Below are 20,817 nucleotides of genomic sequence, written 5' to 3' on the forward strand. Positions count from 1 at the left end.
TCCATAATATATTGTTATCTCTCTAATCATAAATATGATAGGGAAAAAAGAAAACTAAAATTAGTAGCGTTTGGAAGCTTTTTTTTTATTAAAGAGCAATCTGTTGAATACTTCTTTGAAGTATAAGTTGATTTTCAAAACAAGACTTTTATTAAGGAAATTTTACTGTAATTGAAATTAACCTCCATATTATAAACTATAACAGTCTGATCTCTTTAAACAGTTAGAAATCACTTTTATCTGTATTCCTATGAACTGTTTCTAGTTAACAGCACTTCTGACACCAAGTGTGGAGTTTTCTTTTCCACCTCAAGCAATTCTCCAGTTCTCTCCACTTGGATACCAGGTGGATGTCCTAAAATTTAATTCAGTTCTGACACTAACTACCTGGAGTTAGTACAGACCCCATAGGTTAAGTACTCAGTCTCAGAAGACTGCCCCTCACTTCAGGTGCCAATTGAAAGTAGTAGGTTCTGACGTTATCCACTCTTCTGTCCAACTTAGCTATAAATTAGGGGTTCTCAGGATCCCCTGCTCAGATTTGATAATTTGCTATAATGACTCACAGAACTTAGGGAAACACTTTACTTGCCATTACTGGTTTATTATAAACGATGTTATAAAAGATAAATAGCCAGATGAAGAGGTTAATAGGGCAAGATCGGGAAGCGTCCTGGACACAGGAGCTTCTGTCCCTGTGGAGTTTGGTGTGCACCACCCTTCTGGCACATGGATTTATTCACCAGCCTGGAAGCTCCCTGAACCCCATCGTTTATGGGGTTTTAATGGAGGTTCATTACATAGGCCCGCTTGATTTAATCACTGGCCATTGGTGATTGACTCAATCTCTAGCCCTCTAATCGCATGGTTGGTTTTTCCGGCAACCAGTCCTCACCCTGGAGCTTGCTAGGGGCCCATTAATAGTCACCTCATTAATATAAACTCAGGATGCTCAAAGGCGCTTATTACGAAGAAAAAAATGTGCTCCTTACCCCTGTGATTCAGGAAATTTCAAGTGTTTTAGGGTCTCTGTTCCAGGAACTGAGGACAAAGACCAAATATATATTTCTTATTATATAACAGTATCACAAATACGTTGTTTGCTAATAAATTTTTATGTCTAAAAATTTCATTTTGAAGATGATTTCCAAATAATATTTTTCTGTCAGATTATAGTTTTACTATGCATTAAAATGAAATTAATTAAAATGAAATTCTTGCTACCAAAGTTTATCATCTTTGTTGAGAGGTTTTAACTGTGTTTTCTTCTTATGGGAGCAACTTGGCAAATACTTCTGACAATCGTATGTCAGTTTGGGTTTTGGAAAGGGGAAGTAAGGGGAGAGCCTTTGCCTAGTTATTGAAGTTAGGAATAAGATATTTTATATAGTTTGAAATTAATAATAGAAGGCTTTTTTTCTATTTCCTATAAGAATCTACTAAAATGAGTAGATTCCTGGTACATTATAAGTATTGTTAAATATATTTTTAATGTAAAAAATCTGTTTTACAACTCACTTTTCTCACAGAGCTTGTCAAAACACAATAGAAGCAATATTGGAACCGAAGGTGGACCACCTCCTTTTGTGCCTTTTGGACAGGTAATGACTTTCATTATGGCAGATGAATTTTAATCAGCAAAAAGTGTTTTTCATTTGTATTCAAGCTGTGTTTAGTTTTGTGCTGAACTGTTCACTCAGAGGTCATAGGAGTTATATGGAAATATATTAACTACAGGAAATCAATAATTGTGTTTTTTTTCTAGTTATTGTAATTAAGTTTTTGTGTAGATTCTTTTCTCAAAAGCTGTTAACCCAAAGATTGAAACAGTTAAGAGACACACCTGAAATGCACCTTAAAATTAATTAATATCAGATGGTGGTGGGGGCATTTTTTTTGAGAGAGAGAGAGAAATGCAAAAGTAAGAAGACAAAAATATGCTATAATTTCTCACTTTGTTCATTAAAAACAAAAGAGGGAGAAAAAATAAAAGCATCAACAGAAAGATTGACAGGAGACAAAAGAGTGAGAACATGAGGCAGGGAAGGGCATCACTGCACTTTAGGAGAGCCTGCTGTCCCAGCGGTCCCTTCCGAGATTCTATTGTTCTGCCTTGATCCAAATGCCCATCTCAGTCAGGTACTTAATTTTATTTCCAGTTGGTATTTTCGTTTTCAACTACAGCAGCCCTGATTCTTCTCTCACATAAGCTAAAGGTTTTCCTTCTGTTTCCTAACTTTCAACCCCCTTGCTGCAAAATGTTACCTTGAGGTAGCTCCTCAGCTGACCAATATCTTGTGTCTTCCTGGTTGTGCTAAGCATCAAATTGCCTTTAAAACAATCTCCTCCAGCTTGTCCCTGCTTTATACCTGAAGAATCTGAGAATAATCCCTGTGGCTGCTTGCTATTTGCAACATGATGCCACTAAAATTTAGCTCTTGGTAATCTGCCTTGCATTTGTGCTGTATTTTCCTTCAAGAGTGCTGGCTCAAAGTGAAGATGAGTTGGGGACACAACAGCTAGGAAACAGAGACCTACATCTCAATAACAATTAAAAAAATTTTGGTATGAAAAACAGGTACCTAGTTGATCAGAAAATAAGTGGGTAGAATCAGTTGACTGGCATCCTCTTCAAAACCCTTTTTGGAGGGTCTACTCAAAATTACATAAGGCATTCTTGCATCGTGGCTATTTTGAAAGTATTTAAAACATATGTCATTTTTTATTGTGCTTTGGAACATGGGACAGTCAAGATAAAAGGAGGCATGATCTATGCTGATGATATTCTTATTTCTATCAGTGAAAAACCCCAAGAATGAAAACAGAGTGTAAACATTTTAATAATTTATATTTGAAAATAATAAATGCTGTGTTTGTAAGAATTTTCTTTCCCCTTAAACATTTTGATGATAATATTTCTTTCAAAAATTGCTCACAGAGACTTAAGATTTAATTATTTTCAAGAATTTGAAGTGTGTTTATAGCTTTTTTTGTATTAGGAAGTATATTAAAAGTTATAGCTTAAATAATATTTGTTTATGAAGTCCATTGTGAAAATCTGTTATTCAGCATCTTAGCCTTGAACATGGGCTAAAGACAGAATATGCTTGGCTGTGTGTTAGAATCAGCTATTTTATCAGCCTGATTAGGGGGAGGGAGTATGTTTTTAGCTTTTGGCTTATAAGTTGAGAGACACCTTTCTATATGTTAAAATAACTATAAACCCTCATGGATATTGTGGCATAATGTGGAAATCAAGTGCTTAATAAAAAACTGAATTTACTTCTTGTGCAATAGTCTAGACTGTTTGAAATTTAAAATTATTTTAAGTCATTATCCTAAAATGAAACTTAGATCTTTTGGTTTGATGTATATTTTAAATACTGGGTTGGCCAACATGTTCGTTCGTAAGATGTTATAGAAAATCCCGAACGCACTTTTTGGCCAACCCAAAATGTGCCCTGTTTTAGACTGCCTACATTTAGTGTAGCTTTCATTTACCAGTTACAATTACTTAAAAGTTACTTCAATTAGTTTTCTACCTTTATTTTTAAATCTATGGGAAATAATTGTATTTTTATGGGCTCTTAGCTGTTGTGATACAAATATTTCTTTTGAAGACATTACTTTCTTATGAAAAACTTGAATCTCTTTTGGAACTACTGAAACAATTTATTTTTATTTATTATTACCAGAAGTGTGTATCTCATGTCCAAGTGGATAGCAGAGAACTTGATCGAAGAAAGACATTACAAGTTACATTGCCTGTCAAACCTCCAAATGATAATGATGAATTTGAAAAGCAAAGAACTGCTGCTATTGCAGAAGTTGCAAAGAGCAAAGAAGTAAGAAACTAAATCGTTATGAATTTCTCTTATTCCTTGCCATTATGTTCTATTTAGATTACTCACAATCATTATTGTCTTTTCACATAAAGTAATTGAACAAACTTTTGACATTCTTTTTCCATATTCCATCAGTAGAAAATGCCCTGGTGCCTTTTGGAGTCTTATGGTTACACATTTACTCATAAAGATTTCCTTTTCCAATCTCCTTAACAATTCCATTAAGTTACCTTTGCTAGCAAACCACCCTTCTTTTCTCCCACTTTCTTTTCTTCTTAACAGTATACAAGTGAACACAACTTTTTTTTTTTTTTTTTTTTAATGGCAGAGGGTATCCCATTATTAGTTGGGATAGATGATACTTTTTGAGGATAATTTTCCCCTATAATAGAAATTTTTGAGGAATTCAGGTAAACATTAGAAGGTAAATCAATGGCTCAGGATTAACATTTTTGTCAGTTTTCATTCTTAAATCTAATGTATAGTAAAAAATAATTTTTATCTTTGGATTATATGTGCATTTATACATGCCCTCCTTTATCATTTACTACTGCTAGCCAAAAGGTTTTCTTTTCATTATTTTTAATTGCTTGCTTATTTGAAATAAGTTTTTTCTCTATTTATTAATTTTTAGATTTTGACAAGAAATTTTAGTTCATGAATTGGTTGCTTAGATAGACTTCTTAACCAGTGGTATTGAAATAGGTTTCTTTATTCAGAACCAGTAATAAATCTTAGCTAACAACTGTTTTCCTATTTAAATTCAAATTTTAAGTAGGAGACTTCTTGAATTTTGGTAGTTCTTCCTGCATTGTCTTTCTGTCATGTTTATGTAGGGGACAAGAGCACAAATTCTGGAATCAGGCAGACAGGAAACATATCCTGCTGACAATCTTGGATAGGTTACTTAAGTTTTGTACCATATTTTCTTTATCTATGAAACTGTGAGAATTAAAATTGCTAATCTTTAAAACATTTAGAATACTACATGGCACAGATCATGATATTGTTACTGAACTCCAGTTTGGCAGCTTGTCACTCAAGAATCCAATGCTGAGAGTGTTGGGTTAAAGGAAAGATAGCTTTATTGAGGAAGTTGGCAATCCTGGGAGAAGGTAGATGCATGTTCCAAAAAACCAACTCCCAACTCGCCAGGTTTTGCTTGGAGATTATATAGGGGAAAGAGGAAAGGGCTACGTGCTCATGGGGAGGGTGCTGTCTTCTATTTTCAGAGATGTTTTTCTTGATCACACGATTCCAAGTAGCTAGCAAGTCTCGCTTGTGGTTGGAACATTAAGTCATAAATCTTTGATTACCTGTTCCTGGAGAATAAGGAACAAGGATGAGGCCTACAGAATAACTAATCTTCAGTCTTGATATACATCAACAGCTTTCTTCATCCAACAAGCTAAGCTAAGTTAATGGTAAATAGGGTAGAAGTCAGGCATAGTAAGCGTAAGATCACAGCCATATCCTAACTAAGAAATAGAGTTGGAATAATGCCAAGAAGCTGAGAGCCCCTAATTATAGTCTCACTGCCTCAGTTACAATAGTCCTTTGCTAAAAGCCTTCAGTAAATGTGACTATTGCTATTCCTCAATGTTTTCTCTATTCTAAGACACTTAAAAATTATTTTTAATATTTCTGAAATTAATTCATTTTGCACAGTTTACATAAAATGCATTTCTTCTTTCCCAAAAAGCTGTTAAAATTATGGAGTTTCAGAAAAGGATATTGGGAGTATATCAATTTCTTAATGATTATAGGAAAGTTGTTCTTTTGATTTACATTTTTCTCAGACAGACTTTCTTTCCAAAATCTTGTTTGATGTCTATTTTCTGGAAGATGGGAATCAGACGAGTTAGGAAATTACTGAAGTAATCCAGGGGGAGAAAAGTTTTTTGTAGCAATGGCAGCTGTGTAGGTGGTGCAAAGTGTTCAGATTCTGGTATTTTGAAAATACAGCCATCAGAGTTTCTGAGAGATTAAAGATGGAGCTTGAGAGAAAAAGAGGTGTCATGAATGACTTCAAGGGTTTTGGCCTGAAAAATTGACAGGTTAGAGTTGCTTACTTTGTACTGGAGAAGACCGGGGTGGAACAGGGTGTTATTAATATAATTAGTATATTAATACTGAGGTACCTCTTAGGCATCCATGTGGTGTAATGTTTAATAGGCAGTGATACAGAGAAGAGTGTAGCTGAAAGGTGAGCTTTGGATTGGATGTATGCATTTGAAAGTGGTAGGCGTATGGATTATATTTAAAATCATGAGGTCAAATGAGATCACCAAGGGAATGAGAGCTGAAGGGAAGAGAAAAGGAGAAGGAATGAACCCTGTAGCATTTCAACCTTACCAGTTGAATGAAAGAAGTTGAACCAGCCAAGGTGTGACCAGTAAGATAGGATCAAAACAAGAGAATACAGAAATTATTTCATGGAGGATGATGTATTGAATTTATCAAAGACTGTTGAAAAGTCATGTAAGATGTGGCCTGAGAATTAATGTAGAGTTAGAGGAGTCATTCATTCTCTCCACATTCCTTTATCATTCATATAGATGGTGGTAAGATAAAGTTTAAGTGTGCAGATATCAGTGGGTGGGTTGATGTGGTAAAAATCTATGTAAGTTCTTTAGTGATTATTTCCATTTTTTCAGTGAGGAAGTAAGCATGGTCAAACGGGCACAATGAGGGAGAAGATGTTTGAGCTTTGAGGAGTGAGGAGAACATGTAAAATAGTGGTTTTTATTATTTGTATTATTTGTATTATTTGTCTACTTTCTTAGATTCTAGAATCCTATTACTGGATCATGAATATAATGTAACAGATTCCTAGATAGGTTTGGTGCCATGCTAAAGAAGATTGGGAGGGTGAATAGGCTAAGAAAATGTAGTAAGATTGCAAGACAGCATTAAGGCGCACTTGGGGTTTATGGTCGTGATGATGTCACAGATGCCTAATTCACATAATATGGACGGGATGGTGTCCTGTTACCCAACAGGACAACATCAGTTACCTTATGGGTAATGTTTAAGTTGTGATGTTTCTAGATATTTGTATGTTTAGTGGGTAACAACTGTTCTAAAGTAGTGAAAAGCAATTCTGAAAATGCTATTTATCCTATTCCTTAATCCATAAAATGGAAAGAAAATAATAAGGAAATGCCTCCAGAAGATGGTACTATTTCACTGGCACCAAAATAAAAAGCACTTTTGGAGTTACATAATTTAAATTCCAGAAATATATTTAATTTGGAACAGGTCAGGCTCCAGACTTTTCAGGTAACTATGTTCTAATATATTAAGCAAAACAGTAATATTGCCATCTGTTATGAGTGTTTACCATGTGCCAGTTATTGAATTCATCACTTCATGTTGATGATGTCATTTAATCCTCACAACATCCCAGTGAGGTAGGTGTTTTTGGGCCGTGCCATGCGGCTTGTGGGATCTTAGTTCCCTGACCAGGGATTGAACCCCTGCCCCCTGCAGTGGAAGTGTGGAGTCCTAACCACTGTACCACCAGGGAATTCTCTCATCCCTGTTTTAAAGATGAGAAACCCGAGGTTCATGGAGGGTAGAAGTTAAGTGACTTGCCTGAGGGCAGGAACTAGGAAGTGGCTCAGTACAGATTTAGTCCCAGCCTTCTGTAGCTCTTAAGCCTGTATTCTTACCTGTACTACATTGTCTCCCAATCTAATAAACTTTGTATCACATTAATATAAACTCACATTTTTCCTTGTGGTTATGTAAGCAATGACTATCAAGACATTCCAAAGCTATTTTTTTCTTTTTTTGCTGGGATTGCAGAAACCAAAAATTGAATGAATCCAGTAATGGGTCTTTGGTCTTTGAAGATGTAGTTTTAATTTTGATTTGAATTAAACTTAAATATTGTGGTGTATCAACTACCTAATAGAGATATTTAATATGTTGTCCATTGATGCTTATCTCACATCATTTTTCTATTTTTCAGGTTCTATTTGTTTACATTTTCATCTGATTCAAAATAATTTCCCTGTCTTATATAAATGTATATCTAGCATGTTTTCTTATTGTAATCATTTTAAGATACATTAAAAAATATTGATAATTATATCTAATAAAAATCAAGTCTTGGCTTCTGCTTTTATTAGCTCTATTAGAAAACTATAAAGATATTATATAACCAGATATTTAATTTAATATTGTACAAATAACAACTGCGGAATGCTTTTCAATCATGAATTTGTATCTTTCCAAACCGATGTTTTTTATGTTCTAGTCTTTCCACTGTAGTTTTGACAAAACAAAAATGAGATCAAATTCAAATTTGATTACACATATAATTATTCAAATAAGTCAGACAAAATAAGAAATATGGACTTTAAAGCTTTTATACATAGTTGGTAAGATAGAGCATATTTGGTAATTAATGTAAATAATAAATTAGTAATGAGAGTTTTAATCCCATGTTAAAATTTTTATTATTTGTCTACTTTCTTAGATTCTAGAATCCTACTACTGGATCATGAACATAATGTAACAGATTCCTAGATAGGTTTGGTGCCTTGCTAAAGAAAGCCTTGCCATGTAGCTGGATTTGTAACTCAGGTCTCATGATATCAGTCAAGTATTTTACCCTAGAATAATTTTTGACACCTAATCTCCATAATACTTGTACTATTTTCTTTTCTTTTATATTGTTGTCTACTTAAGTTTATTCTGATGATTTGCCTTGGAAATTTAAAGATTATAATCATGTAATTTTTTTATTGCCTCACCTGGACTTGTGAGATTATGACTAGTAGATATTTAGAAAGAATTAGTTAACATTTCATTTTTTTCCTGTAAACCATAATTAAGAAACTTAACTACTTCAGTTTTTAGTCATAGCTTAGTCTTTAGAGCTTTTTAAAATGTTATTTATTTACATTTCTTTTATCTTTCTGTTATCTGAAGACCAAGACATTTGGAGGAGGTGGTGGTGGTGCTAGAAGTAATCTCAGCATGAGTGCTGCTGGCAACCGAAATAGGGAGATTTTACAGAAAGAAAAGTCAAACAAATCAGAGGGAAAACATGAAGGTGTCTATAGAGAACTGGTAAGGCTGAAGAACCAACCACAAAGTTTATGTCTTTTTTTTTTTAATAGCCTTGGTTTTTTTAATTCTTTCTCAGAACCACCACTGGCTTTTTGAGTATATTATAAATAGGTGTCACAACTCTAAGAAGGCTTTCATTAAGGATTCCAGTTAATAATTTCCAGTTATTCCATGGAAAATTTGGATTGGTTGAAAAATAATTTACTTAAGTAAAATTTACGTTTTACTTAACTTTCTAATGTCTGAATGATGTCTTTTAGAATGGATTGATAAAAAGTCATCAAGTTAAACAGAAAACGCTCAATGGAAATTATATTCTAAAAGATGATGCATCAGAATCATAAAGTTATGGGCCGTTCCCTACCCTTCCCCACATCTTTTCTCAAATTTTGTCTAAAGTGATTTTGTTTTGTTGTGTTCTTTGGGAAAAATATATTGAAATGGTAAATGTATATTATAGACTCAATTGCAAAATATTCCTGGATTTTTGAGATAATGGGAGGAGTCAGAGATATTTCTGGTATGCTACAGTGTCCTCAGATATAAGGGAACTGACAGGAATTCATTTTCCTCTGCCTTTAAAGGTTAAATGACTTTGGGTGATTTTGTCTGTAGAGTGCTAAGACTAGCTTAAATAATGGGGTTTCATCATCTCATATAACAAGAAATTTGGAGATAGGTGGTTACAAAGATTGGTAAATTCAGCAGTATAACAGTGTTGGAGCTCTGGTGAGCATCTCTCTAGTTTCTTGGTTTTCTTCTCTGGGTTACAGGATTCTCTGTGTGTTAAATCTTCATGCAAAAAGTTCAAAGGCAAGAGGAAAGGAGATATTTATCTGGGTGTGGGTCTGTTTTATCAGATAAAAAAATAATTTTGGAAATCTCCAGTAAATTCCGTCTATGGTTCATTGACTAGAACTAGGTCACATGCCCACTCCTAAATCAATCACTAGCCAAGGAGAATAGATTTATAACAGAGCCAGACTATCTTTTCCTTGAATACATGACCATCTCTTTCTTTAAAAAAAAAGTCAGTTTTCAGGTTTGAGTGGATACAGCAAGTTGAAAACTACACAGTCTCTAACTCAAGAAGCTCTTAAACTTGAGTGAATTGAGAACCCTCGTCTGGGGATGTCTTGCCGTAGAACACCAAAGACCAGCAGTTTGGGATTGTTGTGAGGAGTAAAAACATATGAAGGGAGTGATATCACAAAGATGGCAGAATGGAAAGCTCCAGGAATTGGGCTGTCCACCAAAACAACTCTTAAGCTGACAAACATTGTCTGAAGCAACTATTTTACAACTCTGGAGTCAAGTCAAACTCTTGCAGCCTACAGAGTGGTGATTAATGAAGAAAGAGGCTGGTCACTGGCTGACCAGGGAGATAATGGAACAAAGACTCCAGTGATCACATATCACGAGGAATAAAATCCTTACAAAAGAAAATCTGGAAAAGTTACTAAACAAACTTACAGCTGCAGTCTTCATTAAGTAACAACAGCAGTCCCTGAGGAGGAGGGAGAATCTGATTTCCAAAATTACTATCAATACAGTATTCAGAATTTTCAGTTCTCAACAGAAAATTATAAAGCATACCATAAAACAGGAAAGTATGATCCACTCATAGGAAAAAAAAGAAATTGAAAGAAACTATCCCTGAAGAAGCTCAGGCATTGGGCTTACTAAACAAGAACTTAAATTAACTGTCTTAGAAATGCTCAGAGGTGTGAAGGAACCATTGACAAAGAGCTAAAAGAAATCAGGAGAACAATATATGAACAAGTAGGGAATATCAATAAAGATAAATTATAAAAATAAACAAAATAGAAATTCTGGAACTGAAAAGTACAGTAGTGGAAATAAATATTTCATTAGTCAGGGTCAACATCAGACTAGAGCAGGCAGAAGAAAGAATCAGTGAACTTTAATATAGGGCAATTGAAATTACCCAGTCTAAGATGCAGAAAGAGAAAAAAAGGAAGAAAAATAGAGCCTAAGGGACCTATGAGGTACCATCAAATGTACCAACATACACATTACGTTGTGTATGTTCTCTTCCCAATAGAAGAGAAAAAGGGACAGAAAAAATATTTGAAGAACTAATGCCCCCAAATTCCCAAATTTGATGAAATCTACAAATCTAAGAAGCTTAGTGAACTCCAATAGGATAAACTCAGAGACACACCAAGACACATAATCAAGTTGTTGGAAGCTACAGACAGAGGAAATCTTGAAAGCAGTGAGAGAGAAGCAACTCGTCAAATACAAGGGATCCTCAATAAATAAATGGCCAATTTTTCATCAGAAAGTATGGAGGCAAGGAAGCAGTGGGGTGATATATTGAAAGTATGGAAAGAAAACAAACTGTTCACCTGTAATTCTATATTCAGAAAAACTGTCATTTAAGAATGAAGGAGACTATCAAAAGGACAGTTTGAAATTTTAATGACCAGGAACCCTGTTCTTTTGCATGTTGCATGATATTCAGTTCTTTATTTTCAACAATTGAAAGAGGACTTGATTGGGATGTCAGTTGACAGGTCCTTAAAATAATTTTTGATAATAGGTGGTATAATAGGTTGAATTGTGTCCAATCCATCACTCCCGCGCCCCCCCCCCCGCCCCCACAAACAAGATAGCTTGAAGTCTTGACCACCAGTACCTTAAAATGTGACTGACTCTCTTTGGAAACGAGATCTTTGCAGAGATACCAAGTTAAAAAGAGGTCATTAGGTTGGGCCCTAAGCCAATATGACCCTAATTTAATCTCCTTATAAAGAGGGGAAATTTAGACACAGAGGTAGACACTTACAGAGGGAAGTTGACCTGAAGACACACAGTGAGAAGATGGCTGTGTGACTGGAGTGATACATCTGTAAGCTAAGGAATGCCCAGGATTGCCAGCAAACAACAGAAACTAGAAGAGGCAGGGAAGGTTCTTCCCTAAATCTGTCAAAGAGAGCATGGCCCTGCCAACAACACTGAATGAGAGTTAACTGGTTAACTGCAAATCATGTTAACAAGAAAGGTACAATAAGTTATACCAAGGTTGAATATTAATTGACTCTTGAGTGTGTTTGGTTAAATTCTATGTATGGGACAATATTCTTAATTAGATATTTACTTGGGAGATAATTGGGAGAGGGAAAGGCTTTGGAAGGATTTTTTTTTTACATTTAGATAAGTTTTTGAATAAGAAGGATGAATTATAGTTTTAATGTCCAGTCCTTTTTACATTTACTTTAGCATATCTACAGCGGGATGTAAATTTTCTCTTATGTGTCAACTCTGATCTGTTGATAGTTGCTACTATATTTAGAAAGGATTTTGGGTTTGGAAGTCACAAAACCAGGGTTTGAAAAAAAGTCAGGGTTTTAAAAACAGGATTTTAAAAAAAGTGCTGTGCTTTTAACAACGTCTACATGGGTATCAGAGTAGCTGTCTGCACCATGCCTGCCATGTGTAATGCTATCTTAAAGCCTATCCATCTTAACTCTTAAATGTATAAAAGTTAGTTATGTATTCCTCGGCTGGTTATGATTCAGTAAATTTCTTCATGGGATATGTTTATGTTACTTAAACAGTCCTTTAATTCTACTCAGGTCTAGATTTTTCAAGATTTGGGGTTCTGACATTTGTAAAGTAGATTTTTTTATTTGGGGTACAGGCTGTCAAAGCTTCATAGATAGCATTGCTAATAAATATAGAGCAGAGTACTGAAACAATAGAGAGTAGGAAAAAAACCAAGCTACTGAGATGGTACCATTTTGTTAGCCTCTTTTTATACTTTGCATTTTTGGAGAGGTGCTATATAAATTGCACTTCCTTAGGACAGAGAAGTATCAACCATGAAAATTTTTCATTGGGTAGTTTTCACTGCCTGTATTATTTTCAAAAGCCTTATTCTGACATATAAAATTTCTTTTTTGTTTGTTTTGTATTTGTAATGGTACAGAGAAAGTACTCAAGGCACAACCCCGCATATCACAGATCCTTCCTTGACTATTGGTATGAAAAAACAGCAAGTGATGTATTAATATCACATTTTTTACATAAACATCAGATGTAATTTTTAGTTAAAAAACAGTATGTAGTTAAAAACTTATACCTTGCTTGTTTATTGGCTATCAGCATAACTTTTCTCTTCGTTCCTTACAGGTTGATGAGAAGGCTCTGAGGCACATAACAGAAATGGGCTTTAGTAAAGAAGCATCAAGGCAAGCTCTCATGGATAATGGCAACAACTTAGAAGCAGCACTGAATGTACTTCTTAACAGCAATAAACAGAAACCTGTTACGGGTCCACCTCTGAGAGGTATAATTCATTAAGCAATGTGCCTGACAGTATTATTTGATTTTCAGAGAAATATATGTTGTCGACAAAGCCTGGGTTTTGTTGCTGTGAAGGCTATAACTTCATTTACCATTATGGTAAGTGGAAGGAGCAGCAGTTTGGGAACCACAGAGACTTATGTAGGTTATTCTTAGTCTCATTGTCTTCATCTTTATATAAAGTAGGTCTAAAACCTTACTTAACAAGGTCATGAATAATACAGAAAATATAAAGTAACTAGCTCTATTAACTATTTCTACAACTAGGCCATTTGTGTAAATGACTAATTAGTCTATAAACTTTTAATAATTAACAGGAACATGACTTTTATTTAATGTTATTTTAAAATTATTGTATGGTCAAATGTATTATGTGATTTTTCAAGTCCCAATCCTGTATTCTTTTAAAAAAATAAGTGGTTGCTCTACATCAGAGATTGGCACAACATTGTAAATCAACTATACTTCAATTAAAAAAAAAAAAACTGGTTAAAAAAAATCTTATAAAAATGATTTATTTTCCTTAAAAGATAATTTACATGAACAAATTCAAATTTCCAGATAGATCATTTACAGGATTAAAGGTGCTACTTAATATAGTCATTTAAAAACATTTTTGTTATACTGGATGTAGAATATACAGAAAAATATGAAAAGAAATATATATATAAAGTTCTACTTAAGATGTCTGCTGACTATATTTTAGTGTATATTCTTCTTTTGTTTTTGCATGTATAATGTATATGTCTTGCTTTACTTCTTAAGGTAAAGGAAAAGGCAGGGGGCGAATAAGATCTGAAGATGAAGAGGAACTGGGAAATGCAAGGCCATCAGCACCAAGCACATTATTTGACTTCTTGGAATCTAAAATGGGGACTTTGAGTGTGGAAGGTATGCCAACTTAAAGTAGATTTCTTTTTATTTAATTAATTTATTTATTTATTTTTGGCTGCATTTTCTTTTTTTTTTTTTTAAACATCTTTATTGGAGTATAATTGCTTTAAAATGGTGTGTTAGTTTCTGCTTTATAACAAAGTGAATCAGTTATACATATACATATGTTCCCATATCTCTTCCCTCTTGCGTCTCCCTCCCTCTCACCCTCCCTATCCCAGCCCTCTAGGTGGTCACAAAGCATGGAGCTGATCTCCCTGTGCTATGTGGCTGCTTCCCACTAGCTATCTATTTTACATTTGGTAGTGTATATATGTTCATGCCAATCTCTCACCCTGTCACATCTTACCCCTCCCCCTCCCCATATCCTCAAGTCCATTCTCTAGTAGGTCTGTGTCTTTATTCCCGTCTTGCCACTAGGTTCTTCATGACCTTTTTTTTTCTTCCCTTAGATTCCATGTATATGTGTTAGCATACTGTATTTGTTTTTCTCTTTCTGACTTACTTCACTCTGTATGACAGACTCTAACTCCATCGAACTCACTACGGATACCTCCATTTCATTTCTTTTTATGGCTGAGTAATATTCCATTGTATATGTGTGCCACATCTTATTTATCCATTCATCCGATGATGGGCACTTAGGTTGCTTCCATGTCCTGGCTATTGTAAATAGAGCTGCAATGAACATTTTGGTACATGACTCTTTTTGAATTATGGTTTTCTCAGGGTATATGCCCAGTAGTGGGATTGCTGGGTCGTATGGTAGTTCTATTTGTAGTTTTTTAAGGAACGTCCATACTGTTCTCCATAGTGGCTGTATCAATTTACATTCCCACCAATAGTGCAAGAGTGTTCCCTTTTCTCCACACCCTCTCCAGCATTTATTGTTTCTAGATATTTTTTTTTTAATTTATTTATTTTTATTTATTTTATGGCTGTGTTGGGTCTTCGTTTCTGTGCGAGGGCTTTCTCTCGTTGTGGCAAGCGGGGGCCGCTCTTCATCGCGGTGCGCGGGCCTCTCACTATCGTGGCCTCTCTTGTTGCGGAGCACAGGCTCCAGACGCGCAGGCTCAATAATTGTGGCTCACGGGCCCAATTGCTCCGCGGCATGTGGGATCCTCCCAGACCAGGGCACGAACCCGTGTCCCCTGCCTTGGCAGGCAGACTCCCAACCACTGCGCCACCAGGGAAGCCCCTAGATTTTTTGATGATGGCCGTTCTGACCAGTGTGAGATGATATCTCATTGTAGTTTTGATTTGCATTTCTCTAATGATTAATGATGTTGAGCATTCTTTCATGTGTCTGTTGGCCATCTGTATACCTTCTTTGGACAAATGTCTATTTAGATCTCCTGCCCATTTTTGGATTGGGTTGTTTGTTTTTTTGTTATTGAGTTGCATGAGCTGCTTGTAAATCTTGGAGATTAATCCTTTGTCAGTTGCTTCATTTGCAAATATTTTCTCCCATTCTGAGGGTTGCCTTTTGGTCTTGTTTATGGTTTCCTTTGCTGTGCAAAAGCTTTGAAGTTTCATTAGGTCCCATTTGTTTATTTGTGTTTTTATTTCCATTTCTCTAGGAGTTGGGTCAAAAAGGATCTTGCTGTGATTTATGTCATAGAGTGTTCTGCCTCTGTTTTCCTCTAAGAGTTTGATAGTGTCTGGCCTTACACTTAGGTCTTTAATCCATTTTGAGTTTATTTTTGTGCATGGTGTCAGGGAGTGTTCTAATTTCATACTTTAACATGTAGCTGTCCAGTTTTCCCAGCACCACTTATTGAAGAGGCTGTCTTTTCTCCACTGTATATGCTTGCCTCCTTTTTCAAAGATAAGGTGACCATATGTGCGTGGGTTTATCTCTGGGCTTTCTATCCTGTTCCATTGATGTATATTTCTGTTTTTGTGCCAGTACCATACTGTCTTGATTACTGCAGCTTTGTAGTATAGTCTGAAGTCAGGGAGCCTGATTTCCTCCATTGCCATTTTCCTTTCTCAAATTACTTTGGCTCTTTGGGGTCTTTTGTGTTTCCATACAAATAGTGAAATTTCTTGTCCTAGTTCTGTGAAAAACGCCAGTGGTAGTTTGATAGGGATTGCATTGAATCTGTAGATTGCTTTGGGTAGTATAGTCGTTTTCACAATGTTGATTCTTCCAATCCAAGAACATGGTATATCTCTCCACCTATTTCTATCATATTTAATTTCTTTCATCAGTATCTTACAGTTTTCTTCATACAGGTCTTTTGTCTCCTTAGGTAGGTTTACTCCTAGGTATTTTATTTTTTTTGTTGCAGTGGTAAATGGGAGTGTTTTCTTATTTTCACTTTCAGATTTTTCATCATTAGTGTATAGGAATGCAAGAGATTTCTGTGCATTAACTTTGTATCCTGCTACTTTGCCAAATTCATTGATTAGCTCTAGTAATTTTCTGGTAACATCTTTAGGATTCTCTATGTATAGTATCATGTCATCTGCAAACAGTGACAGCTTTACTTCTTCTTTTCTGATTTGGATTCCTTTTATTTCTTTTTCTTCTCTGGTTGCTGTGGCTAACATTTCCAAAACTATGTTGAATAATAGTGGTGAGAGTGGGCAACCTTGTCTTGTTCCTGATCTTAGTGGAAATGGTTTCAGTTTTTCACCATTGAGGACAATGTTGGCTGTGGGTTTGTCATATATGGCCTTTATTATGTTGAGGAAAGTTCCCTCTATGCCTGCTTTGTGCAGGGCTTTTACCATTAATGGGTGTTGAATTTTGTCGAAAGCTTTCTCTGCATCTATTGAGATGATCATATGGTTTTTCTCCTTCAGTTTGTTAATATGATGTATCACATTGATTGATTTGCGTATATTGAAGAATCCTTGCATTCCTGGGATAAACCCCACTTGATCATGGTGTATGATCCTTTTCATGTGCTGTTGGATTCTGTTTGCTAGTATTTTGTTGAGGATTTCTGCATCTATGGTTCATCAGTGATATTGACCTGTAGTTTTCTTTCTTTGTGACATCTTTGTCTGGTTTTGGTATCAGGGTGATGGTGGCCTCGTAGAATGAGTTGGGGAGTGTTCCTTCCTCTTCAATATTTTGGAAGAGTTTGAGAAAGATAGGTGTTAGCTCTTCTCTAAATGTTTGATAGAATTTGCCTGTGAAGCCATCTGGTCCTGGACTTTTGTTTGTTGGAAGGTTTTTAAACATAGTTTCAATTACAGTGCTTGTGATTGGTGTGTTCATATTTTCTGTTTCTTCCTGGTTCAGTCTCGGCAGGTTGTGCATTTCTAAGAATTTGTCCATTTCTTCCAGGTTGTCCATTTTATTGGCATAAAGTTACTTGTAGTAATCTCTCATGATCGTTTGTATTTCTGCAGTGTCAGTGGTTACTTCTTTTTCATTTCTAATTCTATTGATTTGAGTCTTCTCCCTTTTTCTCTTGATGAGTCTGGCTAATGCTTTATCAATTTTGTTTATCTTCTCAAAGAACCACCTTTTAGTTCTGTTGAACTTTGCTATTGTTTCCTTCATTTCTTTTTCATTTATTTCTGATCTGATCTTTATGATTTCTTTCCTTCTGCTAGCTTTGGGGTTTTTTTGTTCTTTCTCTAATTGCTTTAGGTGCAAGGTTAGGTTGTTTATTCGAGGTGTTTCCTGTTTCTTGAGGTAGGCTTGTATTGCTATAAACTTCCCTCTTATATTTGCTTTTGCTGCATCCCATAGGTTTTGGGTCGTCGTGTCTCCATTGTCATTTGTTTCTAGGTATTTTTTGATTTCCCCTTTGATTTCTTCAGTGATCACTTCGTTATTAAGTAGTGTATTGTGTAGCCTACATGTGTTTGCTTTTTTTACAGATCTTTTCCTGTAATTGATATCTAATCTCATAGCGTTTTGGTCGGAAAAGCTACTTGATACAATTTCAATTTTCTTAAATTTACCAAGGCTTGATTTGTGACCCAAGATATGATCTATCCTGGGGAATGTTCCATGAGCACTTGAGAAAAATGTGTATTCTGTTGTTTTTGGGTGGAATGTCCTATAAATATCAATTAAGTCCATCTTGTTTAATGTATCATTTAAAGCTTGTGTTTCCTTATTTATTTTCATTTTGGATGATCTGTCCATTGGTGAAAGTGGGTGTTAAAGTCGCCTAGTATGATTGTGTTACTGTCGATTTCCCCTTTTATGGCTGTTAGTATTTGCCTTATGTATTGAGGTGCTCCTATGTTGGGTGCATAAATATTTAATTGTTATACCTTCTTCTTGGATCGATCCCTTGATTATTATATAGTGTCCTTCTTTGTCTCTTGTAATAGTCTTTATTTTAAAGTCTATTTTGTCTGATATGTGAATTGCTACTCCAGCTTTCTTTTTATTTGCATTTGCATGGAATATCTTTTTCCATCCCCTCACTTTCAGTCTGTATGTGTCTCTAGGTCTGAAGTGGGTCTCTTGTAGACAGCATATATATGGGTCTTGTTTTTGTATCCATTCAGCCAGTCTATGTCTTTTGGTGGGAGCATTTAATCCATTTACATTTAAGGTAATTATTGAAATGTATGTTCCTATTCCCATTTTCTTAAATATTTTGGGTTTGTTATTATAGGTGTTTTTCTTCTCTTGTGTTTCTTGCCTATAGAAGTTCCTTTAGCATTTGTTGTAAAGCTGGTTTGGTGGTGCTGAACTCTCTCAGCTTTTGCTTGTCTGTAAAGGTTTTAATTTCTCCATCACATCTGAATGAGATCCTTGCTGGGTAGAGTAATCTTGGTGGTAGGTTTTTCTCCTTCATCACTTTAAGTATATCCTGCCACTCCCTTCTGGCTTGCAGAGTTTCTGCTGAAAGATCAGATGTTAACCTTATGGGGATTCCCTTGTGTGTTATTTGTTGTTTTTCCCTTGCTGCTTTTAATATGTTTTCTTTATATTTAATTTTTGATAGTTTGATTAATATGTGTCTTGGCGTGTTTCTCCTTGGATTTATCCTGTATGGGACTCTCTGTGCTTCCAGGACTTGATTAACTATTTCCTTTCCCATATTAGGGAAGTTTTCAACTATAATCTCTTCAAATATTTTCTCAGTCCCCTTCTTTTTCTCTTCTTCTTCTGGGAACCCTATATTTCGAATGTTGGTGTGTTTAATGTTGTCCCAGAGGTCTCTGAGACTGTCCTCTGTTCTTTTCATTCTTTTTTCTTTATTCTGCTCTGCAGTAGTTATTTCCACTATTTTATCTTCCAGGTCACTTATCCGTTCTTCTGCCTCAGTTATTCTGCTATTGATCCCGTCTAGAATATTTTTAATTTCATTTATTTTGTTTTTCATCGTTGCTTCGTTCCTCTTTAGTTTTTCTACGTCCTTGTTAAACATTTCTTGTATTTTCTCCATTCTATTTCCAAGATTTTGGATCATCTTTACTATCATTATTCTGAATTCTTTTTCAGGTAGACTTCCTATTTCCTCTTCATTTGTTAGGTCTGCTGTGTTTTGACCCTGCTCCTTCATCTGCTGTGTGTTTTTCTGTCTTATCATTTTGCTTATCTTACTGTGTTTGGGGTCTCCTTTTCACAGGCTGCAGGTTCGTAGTTCCCGTTGTTTTTGGTATCTGTCCCCAGTGGCTAAGGTTGGTTCAGTGGGTTGTGTAGGCTTCCTGGTGGAGGGGACTAGTGCCTGTGTTCTGGTGGATGAGGCTAGTTCTTGTCTTTCTGGTGGGCAGGTCCACGTCTGGTGGTGTGTTTTTGGGTGTCTGTGGCCTTATTATGATTTTAGGCAGCCTCTCTGCTAATGGATGGGGCTGTGTTCCTGTCTTACTAGTTGTTTGGCATAGGGTGTCCAGCACTGTAGCTTGCTGGTCGTTGAATGAAGCTGGGTCTTGATGTTGAGATGGAGATCTCTGAGAGATTTTCGCCGTTTGGTATTACGTGGAGGTGGGAGTTCTCTTGTGGATCAGTGTCTTGAAGATGGCTCTCCCACCTCAGAGGCACAGCCCTGATGCCTGGCTGGAGCACCAAGAGCCTTTCATCCACACGGCACAGAATAAAAGGGAGAAAAAATAGAAAGAAAGAGGAAAAAATAAAATAAAGCTATTATAATAAAAAACAAGAAAAAATATTTTTAAGAAAAAATTTGTTAAGAAAAAAATTTTTTTTAATTTTTTAAAATAAATGTATTAATTTTTTATAATAAAAACTAAGAAAAAAATTATTAAGTAACAAATTTATTAAGAAAAATTTTTTTTAATTTTTTAAAATAAAAAATATGAAAAAACTTATTACGAAAAAATGTTTTTTAATTTTTAAAAATAGAAAATAAAGAAAAAATTATTAAGGAAACATTTATTAAGAAAAAAAAATTTTTAAGTACAAAAAAAAAAAACGGACGGACCGAACCCTAGGACAAATGTTGAAAGCAAAGCTATACAAAGAAAATCTCACCCAGAAGCATACACATATACACTCACAAAAAAAGGAAAAGGGGAAAAATTAATATATCCTGCTTCCAAATTCCACCTCCTGAATTTGGGATGATTCGTTGTCTATTCAGGTATTCCACAGATGCAGGTACATCAAGGTGTTTGTGGAGCTTTAATCCGCTGCTTCTGAGGCTGCTGCGAGAGATTTCCCTTTCTCTTCTTTGTTCATACAGCTCCTGGGGTTCAGCTTTGGATTTGGACTGGCCTC

The 20,817-nt window shown here is 35.3% G+C and overlaps 1 protein-coding gene across 1 annotated transcript in view; it reads left to right on the forward strand.

Moving 5' to 3' along the window:
- Nucleotides 1-20,817, forward strand: part of TDRD3 (tudor domain containing 3) — a 223,882-nt gene that overhangs the window by 136,018 nt on the left and 67,047 nt on the right. Inside the window, exons 6-10 of the mRNA XM_059902581.1 lie at nt 1,530-1,601; nt 3,696-3,845; nt 8,787-8,927; nt 13,086-13,242; nt 14,025-14,150. Coding sequence (XP_059758564.1) covers nt 1,530-1,601; nt 3,696-3,845; nt 8,787-8,927; nt 13,086-13,242; nt 14,025-14,150 — 646 coding nt within the window. The remainder of the gene's footprint in view (nt 1-1,529; nt 1,602-3,695; nt 3,846-8,786; nt 8,928-13,085; nt 13,243-14,024; nt 14,151-20,817) is intronic.

Source organism: Balaenoptera ricei, chromosome 18 (genome assembly GCF_028023285.1).
Source record: "Balaenoptera ricei isolate mBalRic1 chromosome 18, mBalRic1.hap2, whole genome shotgun sequence".
NCBI lineage: Eukaryota > Metazoa > Chordata > Mammalia > Artiodactyla > Balaenopteridae > Balaenoptera > Balaenoptera ricei.